General features: G+C 45.2%; 1 protein-coding gene across 1 annotated transcript; it reads left to right on the forward strand.

Annotated features, from left to right (window-relative positions):
- Positions 1-8,449: 8,449 nt before the first annotated feature.
- Positions 8,450-16,752, forward strand: HEBP2 (heme binding protein 2). Its single transcript, XM_041746630.1, has 4 exons — positions 8,450-8,651; positions 9,135-9,270; positions 10,003-10,183; positions 16,211-16,752. Exons 1-4 carry the CDS (start codon positions 8,550-8,552, stop codon positions 16,407-16,409), a joined length of 618 nt encoding a protein of 205 aa, XP_041602564.1. The 5' UTR covers positions 8,450-8,549; the 3' UTR covers positions 16,410-16,752.
- The last annotated feature ends 1,498 nt before the right edge of the window (positions 16,753-18,250 follow it).

The following is an 18,250-nucleotide window of genomic DNA, read 5'->3' on the forward strand; positions in this document are numbered from 1 at the left end:
TAAGTGAAAGTAAAATAAACATTTTTTTCTTTTCTTATTCTTAGTTTATCTAACAGGTTTGGTCACAAAACACAGTGTAACAAATTTAAAAGAATAGAAATCATACAATGCATGCTATCAGATCACACTGGGATTAAACCACAGAATCAGTAACAGAAAAATAGCTGGAAAATTCTATAATACTTGAAGCGTAAACAGTCTACTTGTAAATAATACATGGGGCAGACCCAATCGGCAGGCAGCCGAGTGGCTCAGCGGTTTAGCCCCGCCTTCAGCCCAGGGTGTGATCCTGGAAACCTGCGATCAAGTCCTAGGTCAGGCTCCCTGCCTGGAGCCTGCTTCTCCCTCTGCCAGTGTCTGTGCCTCTCTCTGTGTGTGTCTCATGAATAAATAAATAAAATCTTAAAAAAAAATACATGAGGCAGAGAAAGAATCTCAAGAGAAACAAAATATTCGAACTAAATTTAAAGAAAAACACAACTTGTCAAAATTTGTAGATGCAGCAAAAGCAGTACTTGGAGGGAAATTTATAGTACTAAATGCATATATGAGAAAAGAAGAAAGATCTCAAATCGATAATTTAAGCTTCTACCTTACAAAACTAGAAAAGGAAAAACAAATTAAATCCAAAGTAAGCAAAAGAAAATAGATAATAAAAACTAAAGAGAAAATCAATGAAAATGAAAATGAAAACAGGAAATCAACAGAGAAAACAAGGAAACCAAAAGCTGGCTCTTTGAAAATAAATGAAATTGATAAACTCACAGCCAGGCCAACTAAGAAAAACAAGAGAGGATACAAATTACTGATATCAGAAAGAAAAAAAAAAAAAAAGAGGGAACATCACTACAGATTCCTTGGATGATAAAAGGACAAAAAGGAATACTACACAACTCTATGCCCATATATTTGATAATCTAGAAGAAATGAACCAATTCCCTAAAAGATATAATCTGCCAAAACTCATGCAAGAAGAAATAGACAATTTGCATAAGCCTATTCTATTAAAGACTTTGAATCAATAACAACCTTCCAAAACAGAAAGCACCAGGAAGCAGGAAAGATAATCTAAATCAGTATTCTTCAAGGCAGGATCCACAAAATAGTGCTGGCTCGCAGTCTGAGATAAGATAACTAGAGAAACTGAAAGTGTTTAGAATCATCATAGGAATTAAACATTTTTACAAAATCTGTGCACATCATCAGTAGAGTCATCTCACTGAACATGGTATATACCAATTAAATTATCGTTGAACTTGTGAGTTAAAAACCATATAGTGAGCTGCACAATTTTTTTTTTGAGCTGCACAATTTTTTAAAAAGATTTTATTTATTTTTATTCATGAGAATACACAGAGAGGAGAGAGAGAGAGGCAGAGACACTGACAGAGGGAGAAGCAGGCTCCAGGCAGATAGCCTGACGTTGGACTTAATCCCAGGTCTCCAGAATCACACTCTGGGCTGAAGGCGGCACTAAACCACTGAGTCACCCTGGGCTGCCCGAGCTGCACAGTCTTGAGCAGTAAAATCACATATTGCTTTATGATGAACTAGAAATTATTTCTTTTTTCTTAAAGATTTTATTTATTTATTTATTTGACAGAGAGAGAGAGAGAGAGCACACAAGCAGGGGGAAGGGGCAAAGGGGAGGGAGATGCAGATTACCCATGAAGCAGGAAACCCAATACTGGGCTCGATCCCAGGACCCTGGGATCATGACCCGAGCTGAAGTCAGACGCTTAACCAACTAAGCCAGGTGTCCCTAGAAATTATTTATTAAAAGGAGAAGTTTTTCCATTACAGATAGCTTGAGAAGCCCTGATCTAGAAGAAAAGATGCCCCAGACATTAATTACTGCTAAACTCTTCCTCCATCTTGGAGCCAAGCCAATCTGCCACTGACCTCTTCCTGGCGTGAAACACATTCTGAATATGCAGACCCAAACAAACTCAGGTGTGCAGCTGCGGTGGAGACCATTATGCAGGACTTGAGAACTGGCTGAGAATTGACTGGTTCACAGGCATATGTTAGATTGGGACTGAGTGTCTCCTCTTCTCAGAACTGGGAACACTGAAACACTGAACACCTCCATCCTAAAAAAGTTATAAGGGAAGCGAGTCCAGTTCCTATCAATGTTTTCATTTTTCTTAATCAAGAAATAAGGTAATAATGTATGGCAAAAGCAAAAGCAAAAGTCCCATAGATAAGAGCTTAAGGGAACATCTTAAATGTCCTATTTTGGGGAAATGGTCCTTAATCAAGTGATCTCTTAAAAACATTTCCTCTTAGCTGCATCAAGGATTTAGTTTCTTTTTAAGAGCTTTTTTAGAGTGTGAGCTGCCTAGCTATCTAGCTGTGGCATAGCTGGCTGTCTATTTTTACTTCAAAAACTGAGACTTATAAAATCAGTATGGATACCCCTCACTCTTTTTTATAACCACTCACCACAGTTTATTGTATCAGGCCTCATATTGATTAGAATTGATGTTTTAATTTTTTTTTTTTTTATTTATGATAGTCACACAGAGAGAGAGAGAGAGACAGGCAGAGACACAAGCAGAGAAGCAGGCTCCATGCACCGGGAGCCCGACGTGGGATTCGATCCCGGGTCTCCAGGATCGCGCCCTGGGCCAAAGGCAGGCGCCAAACCACTGCGCCACCCAGGGATCCCCGATGTTTTAATTTTTAAAGACATTCTCAGCTTTAGACTTTAGTCTTTGTATCCTCGACCCCACGTTCAATAAATGTCTCTTCATTTTCTGTGGCCCTTCAAAAGGTGGTGCACAGGTGCTCCTGAAAACACTCAATTACTATCTATGTGTCTGATAAATTCTGACTGGCCCTCATTCAACATTATCAAGTAATTATGTGTCAGGTACTAAGCATAGTGCTTAGTGTAAGAGGGGCTTCATGGGTTGTCTTGGGTCTAAGTAATGGATGAGTATTATAATTCTCACCAAAACTAAAGGGGAAGCCAGGCAAACTAAAAGGTACTTCCTGATAGACTACCAAGTTGCTACCCATTATACAGTTCCTATATTTGAAACAGTGGTAACTCTAGAAAGACCAAATACCTAATTTCTTTATGAGAGCAAGAATGGCCCCATAGTAAATTTATTTTTATTTTTATTTATTTATGATAGTCACAGAGAGAGGGAGAGAGAGAGGCAGAGACATAGGCAGAGGGAGAAGCAGGCTCCATGCACTGGGAGCCCGATGTGGGATTCGATCCCGGGTCTCCAGGATCGCGCCCTGGGCCAAAGGCAGGCGCTAAACCACTGCGCCACCCAGGGATCCCAATGGCCCCATAGTAAACAATGAGCTGACTGTACGATATGCGAAGACTAGAATGAAATTTTTTTAAATTTTTATTTATTTATGATAGTCAGAGAGAGAGAGAGAGAGAGGCAGAGACATAGGCTGAGGGAGAAGCAGGCTCCATGCACCAGGAGCCTGACGTGGGATTCGATTCCGGGTCTCCAGGATCACGCCCTGGGCCAAAGGCAGGCACTAAACCGCTGCGCCACCCAGGGATCCCCTAGAATGAAATTTTATGTATGACTAAAATCCCCCAACATCTACTACAGCGCTGTACATAGAGGGCACTCTTTCAGTTATTATCCTGGAGAATATATCACCCCAAACTTAGTGGCATAAAAATATAACTATTTATTTATGCTCATGGGATCTGTGGGTACTGCAGGGACAGCTTGTGTCTGCCCTATGATCCCTGAGGCCTCAGCCTAGAGGAATGGAGGATGTGTGGTGTGACTCAGTGGTGGGGGTTGGCAATGTCTGAACACTTGGTCACTTGGATGTGTAGAGGTCAATGCCAGCTGTCAGCTAGGAACCTACACATGGCTCTCCGTGGAGATGCTTGGGCTTCCCTTCAGCATGGTTGTTGGATTTTTAAGAGTAATTGTCCTAAAGAAAATCAGGTGGAAGTCCTTAATGATCCAGCTTCAGAAGTCACACAGGGTTACTTCTACAGTAGTCACAAACCTGCCCCGTTTCAAGGTAAAAAGGCATAGACCTCCATCTCTTGATGTCAGAGGGGAGGGGGCTGGGATGTATCAAAATCACATTATAAGAGCAGCATGTTGGATGGGAGAGAATATTGCAACTGTCTTTGGAAAAGAAAATCTACCACAAGTATGGAATTATCAATGAATGACTAAATTGTATCACCAATGAGCATCAGCGCTTCTCTCAAATATTGGAGCTCTTCTTTGAGAACACAGTGTGCTTGCACTTGACGTCAAACAAGCCCCTATGATTTGTTTTGGCCAAGGAAATATGGATAGAGGCGACCGGCGTAACTTACTGCAGGCAGCATTGGCAGTTGATCCTCATCATTCACAGATTCCATATTTGCCAGTTCACCGACTTGTTGGTACGTATTTCGAACTTCAAAAGCAATACTCAGAGCACCGTCTCGGTCACTAGTGGACATCTGCATGTGTAGAGCAGCGAGGAGTTCTGGCCACCGGTTGCACACGTTCCCAGCTGAGGTCAAATAAGGTGGGGCTCTGCCCTCTAGTTTCAGCTCTCATACAGTGAACGAGTGTCCTTTTTGCAGTCTATTTAGTTCCATGTTTTTTGCATGTTCGTGCTTTTTGTTGATTTTGTTGCTTAAAATAGCCTCCAATCATAACACTGAAGTGCTACCTCCTATGCCTAAGTGCAGGAAGGCTGGGATGTACCTTTTGGAGGAGATAATATGTGTCATATAAGCTTCATTAAAGTATGAGTTGGTTATGAGTTCAATGTCAATGAATCAAAATAATCAACAGCATCTCTTAAATAAGGTATCTTTATACAATAACTCATATAAAACAAGGTTATGGAGTGATTGGCAAAAAATGTGGCCAGAGGCTCACAGGAACCTAACTCTGTATTTCCTCCAGAAGCAATAGTTCAGTACTCATTAATTCAACGTGCATGGTGACTTTATAGAATAAAGCTTCTGCAAATAATGAGAATCTGCTGGGGTTCCTGCTGCAGGGCTCTGCAGGGCTCTCTTCCCCTGGCTGGGGTGAAGTGGAGACACCTGTTGTTAGAACCGAGCCACACTGCACCACCAAATGTGCTGTAAAGCTTAGACTACCTTCTTCATAATGTCATACATTCATTAAGTGTGAGTTAATAGAATAATTTTACCATAATGAATCAACAAGAAAACTAGCCAGATTATTTTGACATATGGATATAAAACTTGAGCCTTCTGAATTTCATTAAATTTATTCTAACTGAAATCCCATTATTTGGAAATAAATCCTTTTTTCCCCTCCTTCTGTTCTTTTACATGACTAATTATCACCTTATAAATATAGATAACTCAGCTGAGTCACCTGCTGTTATCTTCGTTAATTGTACATTCCACACCCTATTAAATGAATGTCTCCAAATTTAGCCTCAGTTCTTCTACAAAGAAAATGCTCCTCCACCCCAAAAGGCATCAATCACTGTAAAAGGTACTCTGCAGATGGAAAAAACAACAGAAATCTTAAACAACAATGTAAATTATTTCCTTTTCTCTTAAAGCTTTTCACAACATAAAATTACATTCCCAACTTTGCAAAGTCACCAAAGCAGTGGATCACATGTTATAGAAGTTAAAAGAGTCAGGCTGTTTTTAAATTTTCAGTCAAAATTCATTATTCAGTCTTCACTAAATAATTCAAACATAACTCAGCATAATGATAGATTTGATACAAACACTGGCAAGTGTCATGTGTCCATAGGCCACCATACTCATTAGGGCAAGGACGGGCAAAGGAAAAAGAGAACCTCAGTTGCTTTAAAGCAGCAGGACTACACAATGGGATATTCTTCAGCAATAAAAAAGAATGAAACACTGATACAAGGTACAACATGGATGACTCTCAAAAACATTACACTACGAGGAAGATGTCAGTCACAAAAGAACACGTTATATTCCACTTACGTGAAATGTCCAGAATAGACAGATCCACAGGAATAGCAAGTAAACTAGTGATCAGCCAGGGGCTGAGAGGTGTTGGAGATTGGGAGTGACTGCTAAATTGTGAGGGGTTTCTTTTTGGATTGATGGAATGTTCTGGAATTAGTGATAGTGTTTGTACGACATACTGACAATACTAAAACCCACTGAATCACACGCTTTCAAATGGTGAATTTTATGCTATGTGAATTGTATCTCAAAAAAAAATTTAAAAAAAAAAAACTTTTTTTACACCAGGCACACACAATAGGATGGCTATAATCGAAAAGCCAGATGTCAATCAACAAGCGTTGGTGAGGATATGGAGAAACACAATGTTCACACGCTGCTGATGTAAATGTAACAGTGCACCACCCACTTTAAATTTTTTTTTTTTTTTTTTTTTTATGATAGTCACAGAGAGATAGAGAGAGAGGCAGAGACACAGGCAGAAGGAGAAGCAGGCTCCATGCACCGGGAGCCCGACGTGGGATTCGATCCCGGGTCTCCAGGATCGCGCCCTGGGCCAAAGGCATGCGCCAAACCGCTGCGCCACCCAGGGATCCCTGCACCACCCACTTTAAAAGACAGTCTGCTGTTCCTCAAAAAGTTAAATATAGTGTTACCATTTGACCAGCAATCCCACTCCTAGGAATTCACTCAGGAGAAATGAGAATTTGTCTACACAGAAACCTGTATACAAGTATTTATGGCAGCATGATTCATAATAGCCAAAAGGTTGAACGAATCCAATGTCCATCAACTGATGAAAAATATTTATCCAGTGGAATGTTTTCAGCTACAAAAAGGAATGAAGTACTGACACATGTTACACAACATGGATGAAACTTGAAATATTTTGCTAAGTAAAAGAAGCCAGCAATAGAGGACCACAGGCTGTATGCTATATGGTCTGTATGCTCGCATCCCCCCAAAACTCGTATTTTGAGAAACACATGCTCAAGGCGATGGCATTAGGAGATGGGGCCTTTGGGAGGTGATTAGGTCAGGAGGACAGACTCCCTCATAAATGGGATTCATGCCCCTATAAAAGAGGCCAGAGAAAGCTGCCTTTCCTCTTTGACCTTGTAAGGACACCACCCGCAGTGTGTCACCAGAAGGGCCTGCACCTAACTTGTGAGTGTCCTGATCTTGGGACTTCTAGCCTCCAGAACCTTGAGAAATACGTTTCTGTTGTTTATAAGCCACCAGTCTGTGGTATTTTGTTACAGCAGCCTCACAGATTAAGACACTGTATTAGCTCATTTATATGAAATGTCAGAATAAGCAAACCTGTAGAGAAAGAGGGCAGATTAGAAGCTGCCTAGGACTTGGGGATGTGGAATTGAGGAATGACGGCTAAAGAGTAGGGGGGTGGGGGTGGGGGGCAATGTTCTAAAATTGATGGTAGTGATAGTTGCACAAGTGTAAATATACTAACAACCACTGAATGGTACCCATAAAATGGGCGAATTTTATGGTACATCAATTATATTTCAATAAATCTCTTGGGAAAAATAAAGAATAAATCTAACCAAAAAAGTTTTAAAGGCACTAGTCCTGTCGCTGGACTCCCCCCATTTCTCTGCCCCCCCTTTAACCTTCCTCCCCGCCGCCTGATAATTCCAGTGGGACCAACTTAGAGGTTCTGGGGTCATGTCAGGGAAAGGTCAATCCACCGGGCCCGCTGGAGAGCCTGTCCAGGCAGGACTGTCGCCCCCCACCTGGCTCCTCCCGCGCTCGGCCACCTCCGCAGCCGCGGCGGGGTCCCGGGTCCCCAGCCAGCTGGCGCGGGAGCTCCGGGCGGCCCTAAGGTGGAGCCCCGGGCGGGCGCGCAGGCTCCCTCCCGCCTTCGCCGAGCGCACCCGGGGCGCCGGCCCGCGCTCACGCCGCTGCCCGGACAAGCCGGCTCCGCAGAACCGGCTCCCCGTGCGGGTGGAGCCGCCGGGAGGTTCCCAAACCGGTTCCACCAGGACCCCCGGCAGCCGCGCTCATCCCTCACCCAGCCCCGGGCTCCCAGCGTGGACACCTCTGCGCGCCTCTTAACCTAAAAACTAGGCCGAGGGCGCGCAGGGACGCCCAAAGGACGCGGGGCCCAAGCGGACCCGGCTGCCGGGTCGGCGGCCCTCGCGGTCGCAGCGCCCCCTCCCGGCCCCGGAGGGCTCCCGCGGCCTCCGCTCCCCGGAGCGGGGGAGGGCTGCGGGGCGCGGGGGCGGGGCGCGGGGGCGGGGCCGGCACTCCCCGAGCGGGGACGGGGCGCGGGGGCGGGGCCGGCACTCCCGGAGCGGGGGCGGGGCGCGGGGGCGGGGCCGGCACTCCGGGAGCGGGGGCGGGGCCGGCACTCCGGGGGCGGGGGCGGGGGGCGGGGGGCGGGGCCGGCACTCCGGGAGCGGGGGCGGGGCGCGGGGGCGGGGCCGGCACTCCCGGAGCGGGGGCGGGGCGCGGGGGCGGGGCCGGCACTCCCGGAGCGGGGGCGGGGCGCGGGGGCGGGGGCGGGGGCGGGGCCGGCACTCCCGGAGCGGGGCGCGCGCCGCGGGCGGCCCTCCGCGGCTCTGCTCGCAGCCTCCCCCGAGCGTCGGCGCCGCCCATGGCCGAGCGGCCGGAGCCCGAGCCCGCGGCGGCCGAGCGCGCAGACGCCCGAGCCGTGGAGACGCCGGGCTGGACGGCGCCGGAGGACGCGGGCCCCCAGGTAGGCGCCCCCGCGGGCGAGGGCGAGGGCGAGGGCGGGGCGGGTCCCGCAGATGGAAGCAAAAAGGACAATTTTTAAAGTCGTCCGGGCCCCCAGCTCCGTTCCTGCCCCGGTGGGGGAACGCCGGTCGCTTAGCCGGAGCCCTCCGTTACGGCTGCGTCTCAGTGCCCACTGGCCACAGCGCAGTTTCTTTTGAGGCTAAAAAAGAGAAAAGGAAGTGGTCAGTGACCGGGTCCCGGGCCCGCGGTGGGAGCCTCCGGCCCCGAGGACGTCACAGGTGCCGGGTCCTCACGCGAACGGAGCCCGGCGACCCCGGCGCCTCCAGGTCTCTAACCCAAGGGCGCGGGCGTGGGGGAGGGGCGCCCGGGGCTGCAGGCGCGGTCGGGCCTGTCCAGGTGGGCCCGACCTAGGGCCCCTGCGCCGTCGCCTTTCTGGTCCTGCCCTTTCTGAATGACTCCCTCGGGCTTCTCTGTTCCTTTTCAGCCGGGAAGTTACGAGATCCGGCGCTATGGCCCCGCCAAGTGGGTGAGCACTTCCGTGGAGTCCCTGGACTGGGATGCGGCCATCCAGACGGGTTACACGAAGCTGAACAGCTACATGAAAGGCAAAAATGAGAAAGGTGAAGGCAGTGAGACACTGTGCCTTACAATTATAGATACGGCGTGGTCGAGTCCCCGGGCTTATCCTTGCGTTTTAGCTTATTAAAGAGATATACTGTGGGAAAGAAAAATCATGAGATCGTCGAAGACTTCATGTTTGAGGACAGGGACTGGCCTCAGGACGCTTAGAGCCCAGAGGAGGGCAGTGCTTGTCAGCCTCTGTTCCCTGTTTCCGCTGGACGAGCTGGGCCTCCGTGCAACCAGCCTTAGGTCATTTTCGTGGCTAATGCTTTGGGGTAATTTGGTGACTGGTAAGTTGAGAGTCATCAGTAGGCAGGAAGGTAGGAAGAGCACAAGATCAGGCCTCAAGACATCTGGTTCTGGCTCTGACTCTGTTTATGTCCTAGCAGGTCATTTAACCTGTGGGATCTCAGGTTCTGAACTGTAAAAAAAATAAAGGACAGACTGGCCTATACAATCTTGAATTTTCCCTTCCATCCCTAAAGCTAGAATTTATTATTAACCAAAAATATCAATAGTACAGAAAGTGTTTAATGTGGCCAGTGGATAATTGAATCATTTTGCCCTTATTTTTTCATGATGAAAATGATCTCAAAGGTAAATTTTATGTCAGTGGCATAAAGTCAGTCAGGAAACCTGGATCAAAAGATGATAGAGGTTAAGTTTTTAGAAGTCATCGTAAATATAGTAAATCTGCTTTCACGCCCTTTTCCTGGTCTTTTATGGTCCAGAGATGAAGATAAAGATGACAGCTCCAGTGACAAGCCTCGTGGAGCCCGGTTCAGGTCCTTTTAGTGAGTCTATCATTACCATTTCCCTGTACATCCCCTCTGAGCAGCAACCCGATCCGCCACGGCCTTCAGAGTCCGGTGTCTTCATTGAAGACAGAGCTGAGATGACTGTGTTTGTACGGTAAGTGGTAGATAATTTATAGCCCTGCGGACTGCGAGCTGGCCTTGCCTGCACTCAGTTTCGCTCCTGTGCAGTTTCCGCAGGCTTTCACCCTTCCATAAAGAAAGAGGTCTCGTGCGTTCTCCAGTGGTTTCCTGCTGGCTTAGTTTTATATGTTTCTGAGGGTCTGCTGCCAGATATAATCAACTCACTTAATAAAGAGTCTGTTGATTACATTCCACACAAATAAAACACAATGCACACTATTCTCAAAAAAAAAAAAAAAAAAAGAGGGGGTAAGGCTGCCCTTATCTGCCATGGAGGTAAACCTGAGCAAAAACTCTGCCACACAGTGTGCGGTACCCCCCCCCCCCAGCTCTTAGGCTCTGTTAGCCCCAACTTCCCCCCTCCCCCGCCCTGTGCTCCCCAGCTCCCAGCTCCTCATAGCCCCTGTTCATTGGCTGGTTCCTTTGTACCCTTTCAGACTTCCCTACCTGTTTGTCTCATTCCCTAAATTCTCTCTGTTGAAATTTAAACCACGCACAGAACATGATGACAGTCTCATACTGAAGTCGCTTTATTCCCTTCTCCCCCTCTTGGTACCACCAGCCTGCTAAAGGTCTCTGTCTCCCCCATGCTCCTCACACCACCGCTCCTCAGTCTGGGAGAACCCAGGCCACCTCCTCGGAACTGTTGTCCTCATCACCCTCAGCAGTGCCCTGCGGCGCATGACGGCACCCCTTGCCCGTGTGACCCTCGCAGCCTACATGTGCTGACTAATCTGTTCTCCTGATACTCATTCCTCCCCTGAAGTCTCAGAATGCCCCCCCCCCATTCCTCTGTCTATTGAGAGAAGTGCTGTCGACCCACCACACTGACACTGTCCTGTCATAGCAGCCTTGCTCTGGGTGATCTGTTTATAAAGCTTTAACTACATGTGTCCAGTGACTCTCAAATTTAGTGTTTCCAGCCCAGATTGCCCAACTTGCCAGACATTTCCACATGAGGTAAGTGGGGATTAAACTCAACAGCTCTACAAATGAGCGGCGCCCCAATTCTCAATTTACGTGGGCAGTGATCTTATAGTGCCTTCCCAGCAAGGACCTCCCAGGTCACCATCAACGCACTCTTTCCTGACAACTGGTCTCCTGGGAAGTGATCCATGAATCTGCTTTTCTGCCCTTCCCTGTGACTTCCTCCGAACCTCATCTCCTAGGAACCACACCCCAGTCATCTCTGTATATCCCACAATGCTTGGCGCGACGCTTGATGCTCAGGAGATGATCGGATGGCCAGTCATCTTGGGCCTTGACTGTTCTGCTTCAGTGGCCTCCCAACTGTTGGGAGTAACCTGCCTGCTATTCTCTTCCTCTCACGCTCCACCCCGGAACCCATGCTCTTCCTTACTACTACAGCAGCAAAACAAGAACCCCAACCTGTTACTTCACTAAAAATCTCTGTGACTTACACTTGCTTCAGGGTGAAGTTGAGATGGTTCACAGGGCCTTCTCTACAGTGGCCCAGCCTTGTCACCCCACTAGTTATGTTCCACTGACCTCCCCACCCCTCACTGACCTGTGCATGTTGTGCCACGGCTCTCTTTTTTCTCAAGTTTGTATTTAAATCCCAGTTACTTTAACATACAGCATAGTATCCATTTAGGGCGATTCAGCACTTCCACACGTCACCCGAAGCTCATCACTCATCACGACAAGTGCCCTCCTTCTTCTGCCTCATCTCCTCCACCCACCCCCTCAACCCGCCTCCCCTCTGATGACCACCATGTGTTCTCTATGGTTAAGAGTCCATTTCTTGGTTTGCCTCTTTTTTTTAACCTTTGCTCATTTGTTTTTTTCTTAAATTCCACAGATGGGTGAAGTCATATGGTGTTTGTCTTTCTCTGACTTAATTTTGTTTAGCATAATAGTCTCTAGGTCCATACATGTCATTGAAAATGACGAGATTTCATTCTTTTATTTTAATAGCTGAGTAGTATTCCATCGCATATATACAGCACATCTTCTTTACCTATCATCAGACACTTGGGCTGTTTCCATGTTTTGGCTGTTGTAGATAAAGCTGCTGTAAACATCATGACATCATGGTGCATGTATCCCTTTGAAGTAGCATTTTTTAAAATGTTTATTTATTATTTATTTGAGAGAGAGAGACAGAGACAGAGAGAGACAGAGAGTGGGGGAGGGGCAGAGGGAGGAGTAGACTCCGCTGAGCAGGAAGCCCCATGTGGGGCTCAATCCCAGAACTCTGGGATCATGACCCAAGCCTAAGACAAATGCTTAACTGACTAAGCCACCCAGGTACCCTTGAGTTAGTATTTTGGATTCTTTAGGTATATTCCCAGTAGTGTGATTGCTGGGTCATAGGGTAGCTCTATTTTTGACTTCTTGAGGAACCTTCATACTGTTTTTTGCAGTGGCTGCACCAACTTGCATTCCCCCAACAGTGCATGAGGGGTCCCCTTTCTCCGTATCCTCACCAACACCTCTTGTTTCTTGTGTTGATTGTAGCCATTTTGACAGGTGTGAGGTAAGTGATATTGGGCATCTTTTCATGTATCTGTTGGCCATCTGTATGTCTTCTTTGGAGAACTATCTCTTCATGTCTTCTACCCATTTTTAATTGAGTCATTTGGTTTTTGGGTGTTGAATTTTCTAAGTTTTTTGTATGTTTTGGATACTAACCCTTTATTGGATATGTTACTTGCTAATATCTTCTCCCATTCTGTAGGTTGACTTTTTGCTTTGTTGTTTGCTTACTTTGCTGTGCATTTTTTTAAATTTTGATGTAGTCCCCGTAGTTTATTTTTGCTTTTGTTTCCTTTGCCTGAGGAGACATATCTAGAAAGAAGTTGGTATGGGCAATGTAAAGGAAGTTACTGGGTTCTCTTTTAGGATTTTACGGTTTCAAGTCCCGCATTTAGGCCTTCAATTAATTTTGAATCTTTTTGGTGCAAGAAAGTGGTCCAATTTCATTCTTTTCCATGTTGCTGTACAGTTTTCCCAACATCATTTGCTGAAGAGCAATATCCAATATTCCATTGAATATTCTTTCCTCCTTTGTCAAAGAGTAATTGACCATATAATTGCGGGTTCATTTCTGGGTTTTCTATTCTGTTCTGTTGATCTGTGTGTCTATTTTGTGCCAGTGCCCTATTGTTTTCATTATTACAATTTGTAATATAACTTGAGGTCTGGAATTGTAATGCCTCCAGCTTTGCTTTTCTTTTTCAAGGTGGCTTTGGCTGTTTGGGGTCTTTTATGGATCCATACAAATTTTAGGATTCTTTGATCTAGCTCTGTGAAAAATGCTGCTGATATTTTGATGGGGATTGCATTAAATATGTAGATATGTGTAGTATAGACATTTTAACAGTATTTGTTCTCCCAGCCCATGAGCATGGAATGTCTTTCCATTTCTTTGTGTGATCTTCAATTTCTCTCACCGGTATTTTATAGTTTTCAGAGTACAGGTCTTTTACAGGTCTTTGGTTAGATTAATTCCTAGGTATTTTATGGATTTTGGTGCAGCTGTAAATGGGATTGATTCTTTTATTTCTCTGTCTGCTGCTTCATTATTGGTATATAGAAATGCAAAGATTTCTGTAAATTGATTTTATATCTGGCAATTTTAGTGAATTCACCTATTAGATCTAAGAGTTTTTCGGTGGAGTCTTTCAGGTTTTCTGTATTTACTATCATGTCATCTGCAAATAGTGAAAGTTTTACTTCTTCCTTGCCAATTTGGATTTTTTAAAAAAGATTTTATTTATTTATTCATGAGATAGAGAGAGAGAGAGGCAGAGACACAGGCAGAGGGAGAAGCAGGCTCCATGCAGGGAGCCCAGCGTGGGACTCGATCCCGGGTCTCCAGGATCCTGCCCTGGGCTGAAGGCAGCGCTAAATCGCTGAGCCACTGGTGCTCCCTGGATTTTTTTTTTTCTTTTTGTTGTCTGATTGCTGTGGCTAGAACCTTCCACATATCTTTACCTGTAACCTCAGCAGGTTACTCAGATTTCCCTTGCCAAAAGTTCTTCAGTTGTAAAATGTGTAGAGTTATAGTACCTACTTATCTCATAGGTTTGCCATGAAGATTAAATGACTTAATTTCTGTAAAATATTTAAAACATGCACATGACCTTACTACTGGTTCTAGCTCTCTCTTTCTCTTCTTCCTGGAGCATCCACCTTCAGGACTTGGATTAAATAATATCTCATCTGTGATGCTGTCCTCATTTCCCCAGTTAGCTAGCCACTCTGTTCTCCTATTATTCTACATTATAAGGATATAGGTACAGACTATAACTTTTTCAAAAATACAATAACATGGTACTCTGTTTATATCCTGCAGCTCCTAGCAAGGCAGTTGTGTGGAAAGAGTCATGTTTGTGTACTGAATAAAGCTGTGAATGGATCATTGTAGAGCAATATGTATTCATAGAACAAAAGATGATTTCTAACTAGGGGGTTCAAAATTTGATTTCAAGGAAGAAATAGGGTCTGAAAGCAAGTTTGCTTTAGGCAGAACATACTAAGAGCTGGTTATTCACCAAGGAAATAATAAACTTTGGAGGCAAATATTTCTTGACATATGGTTCAGAATTATCATTATCAGTCAATATTCTGAAAATTAGAACAGTTTTATCAATTTATCTTCAATGTTTTATTTCACGTATATGTGCATACATACATTCCTACACTATTCAATGAGGATTTAAAAGATACTGTGTGCCAGGAACAATCTAGGTGCCTCATGAACATTGTTGAGTGAACTAGACATGGTTTGTACCCTTGAGAGATTCCATCTTACCTGAAGAATGGTAGGCCTAATCTTTTCCATTGGCACCTCGGTAATAAATCTTATACTAAAGAAGGCATATTGGGAACATTTGCAATTTTCTGTATTTCCTATTCTTAACCTTCAAAATCCAGTTCATCGTGTTAACATGTCAGCAGCTCAGCTAGGTCCGTGTGCTGTCATAATTTAACTATGGCTATTTTTGTTTATATACTTTAAAATCCATACTGAAACTTGTATTCTCTTTTCCCACTTTTTATTTAAATCTTTTGACTGCCTTTTCTTCCCCATCCCCATAGCAACTTCCTAACTGGCTCTTTCCCTCCAGTCTCTTTTCCATATGTCTTTCCCAAATCCTATCAAGCTCCTTCACTGCTCGCCATCCTTCAGAATAATCTCAAAAGGCCTTGAGATGACATACAAGGTTCTTCTTTTCGGCTGACTCAGCTTTCAGAGCTCATTTTGGGCCTCACTACGAATATGCTTTATATTCTTGAAATTCTGTTTCTTTTCTTATCCTTCCCCTTTCTCTGCCCAGCAAAACCATTCTTCATTCCAGACCCAACTCAGATGATATCCCTTACCCCTGATTCAGTCATATCCTCAGTGTTCCCAAGCATATCGATCCTGTCTCTGTCAAATCTCTTCTGAGGATATATATAACAAGCTGCCAAAATGTTCCTCTCTTCCATTAGACTATAAATTCATAGAGTCGAAACTATATCATATTCACCTGTAATGTGGCACCTACCCTTTTCCCAGGGGGGAGAGGGGTGGGGAAATGTCCCATAGAAAATTGAAAATCTGAAAGGGAATCTTTGAAGGGGGTTTCAGTGTGGTCCTCTGACCAGTAGCATCAGCATTATAGAGATCTTGTTGGGAATGCAGATTCTCAGGCCCTGCCCCAGATCTCCTGAATCTGCATTTTAGCAAGATCCCCACGTGACTTGTATGTGTTTGTTAAAGTCTGAGAAGCAAGAGTTAGAGCACGAGATGGTGAAAGTTCCAAATCTGCCAGCAGCTGGGATACGTGGCTCTTCCTGGGTCTTGTCGGTATGATGAGGTCGCACTGGAATGGGAACCACAGGAGGGGAATGGCCCCGGTCAGCGGTTGAAGAGGAGGGCTCGGGAGCTGCACCTCTTCCAGCCTTCATACTGTCAGCTTTGTTTTCCAGGCTGACATTTACATCAGTGTGAACATCATTCATGGTTATTTTTCTTTCTCCTTCGCAGGGCTTTCGATGGATTCTCTAGTGCTCAAAAGAATCAAGAGCAACTTTTGACACTAGCAAGCATTTTGAGGGAAGAAGGAAAAGTTTTCAATGAGAAGGTTTATTACACCGCAGGCTACAACAGTCCTTTCAACTTGCTTGATGGAAATAATGAAGTGTGGTTGATTGAGAAACATGAACCCCCCAAAGAAAATAAATGAGAAAAAAACCGGGAAGTACCATCGCTTACTGTAGACATCGACACTCTACTTACACGTAAACTGCAGGTCTAGTAGCTCCACTGAGAGAACTACGATGAATTGAGCTTCTTTCCAAGGTGCCTATTAAAGCTTGAAGCTTTATCTAGATGTGCAGGGAACAGGGGACAGTATTCTAGAAACATGTGAACAGCTCTGAAGGAGTTTGTCTGCAAGGCTCCAGGGAATATCCTGTTACTTGACCCTTCTTCACTGCATCACAATCATGTTGCCTTTTCTGACTTGGGTTTGTGTCATTTGTATGTTATTCCCTCCAGATATTATCAATAAAAATGTTAAAGAGGCATCCTGTATGGCAAGGTGAGGCTGTCAAGCCTTAAGGGGTGAAGTTTGGTTGGCAACAAAAACCGGATTCTTTTGCGCCCGACCCTGTCACATCCCCTTGGGCTCCTCTTCCTTGTCCACCACCCACCCCCACTGCACAAGAGAATTCCCAGCATACCCCAAAGGGTCGATAATATTTCATGGCAGAGAAGAAATTTATGATCCTGTTTTGAAACCCAAGAAAGCCATGTTCTTGTGCAAAGGCATGTATACAGACATGTAATTTTAAAATTCACATGCATTATGAAAGTATTTCTTTTAAGATTTTTTTATTCACGAGAGACACAGAGAGGCAAAGACACAGGCAGAGGGAGAAGCCTGATGTAGGACTCGATCCCAGGACCCCAGGATCATGACCTGAGTGTAAGGCAGATGCTCAACCACTGAACCACCCAGGTGCCCCCTTTTTAAAGTAGTTCATGTAATTCCAGAGGTCATAGAAAAATTATTCTATTTATTGAAAGAATGGATTGCCACAAAATCAAGGAGGTTGAAATCCATGCCTAATTTGTGCTGGAGCATGCTTGTCCTGGAGAAGACAAAGTCACATTCAGATATAACCAGGGGCCAAGGATGTAGGAGCCTCTGGCTCCAGGACTCCCAAAGGGACCAGCTTCAACCATGCGCCACTGACAAGATCCAAAGGCAAACAGATGAGTGGTGGTGAAACAAGAAAGGAATTTATTTCAGTGAGGCCAGCACTGGGGAGATAGGGAACTAGCATCTAAAGATGATCTCTAATATGCTGAAAATACTTCCAGATTTATATAAAGAAAATGTGGGACAAAGGTCGGTGGGTGCATGCAGGTGGACAGTAAAGGTCAGGTCAATCACTGTCTTGGGGGCAATCACACAGGGTCTTTATTGCCTGAGAGGGTAGTTTCAGTTCCCAGCAGGGGATACTTGGCCCTCCTGGTCTTTTGTCTGAGTTGGAGACAAAAGGGAAAAATCAATTAGAAGTACAGACTGAGGTCAAAATGGGGGTAAGTTGAAGTCCCTGTCCCCAGAGGGGAAGCCCATTGCAGGAAAGGCAGAAACTACAGTAGCTAGAGTGTGTTGGTTGGAGGAGTGAAGGAGAAAAGCAGGTTGGTGCTCAGTAACTTCTCCACAATGAATCTTCTTGTGAATGACACAGCTTCCAGTTCCCGTCACTGTGTGTCTGCTGAGGCAGAGACCGTGTGATCACTTCTAAGATGTGAGCATCCAGGTAAGAGGATGAAGCCAGATGGTGCTAAGTTCCCTCCAACCCCAGTATTATGTGATATCTCTTAAAATTAATCTCCCTAACCTGGATACCTATAATTAGCATAATCCTAGGTCCCCCTAGACCCTCCTATGGGACAATAATTCCCATTTCTCCCTGGCCTAGATTGCTAACCTCGGTAAAGACCTACAGTCAACGGTTTCCATAGCTGACATCTCTGGATTACCTTCTAGGTGCACCATTCTAAGTGCGTCCC

The sequence above is a fragment of the Vulpes lagopus genome, chromosome 2 (assembly GCF_018345385.1).
Source record: "Vulpes lagopus strain Blue_001 chromosome 2, ASM1834538v1, whole genome shotgun sequence".
NCBI lineage: Eukaryota > Metazoa > Chordata > Mammalia > Carnivora > Canidae > Vulpes > Vulpes lagopus.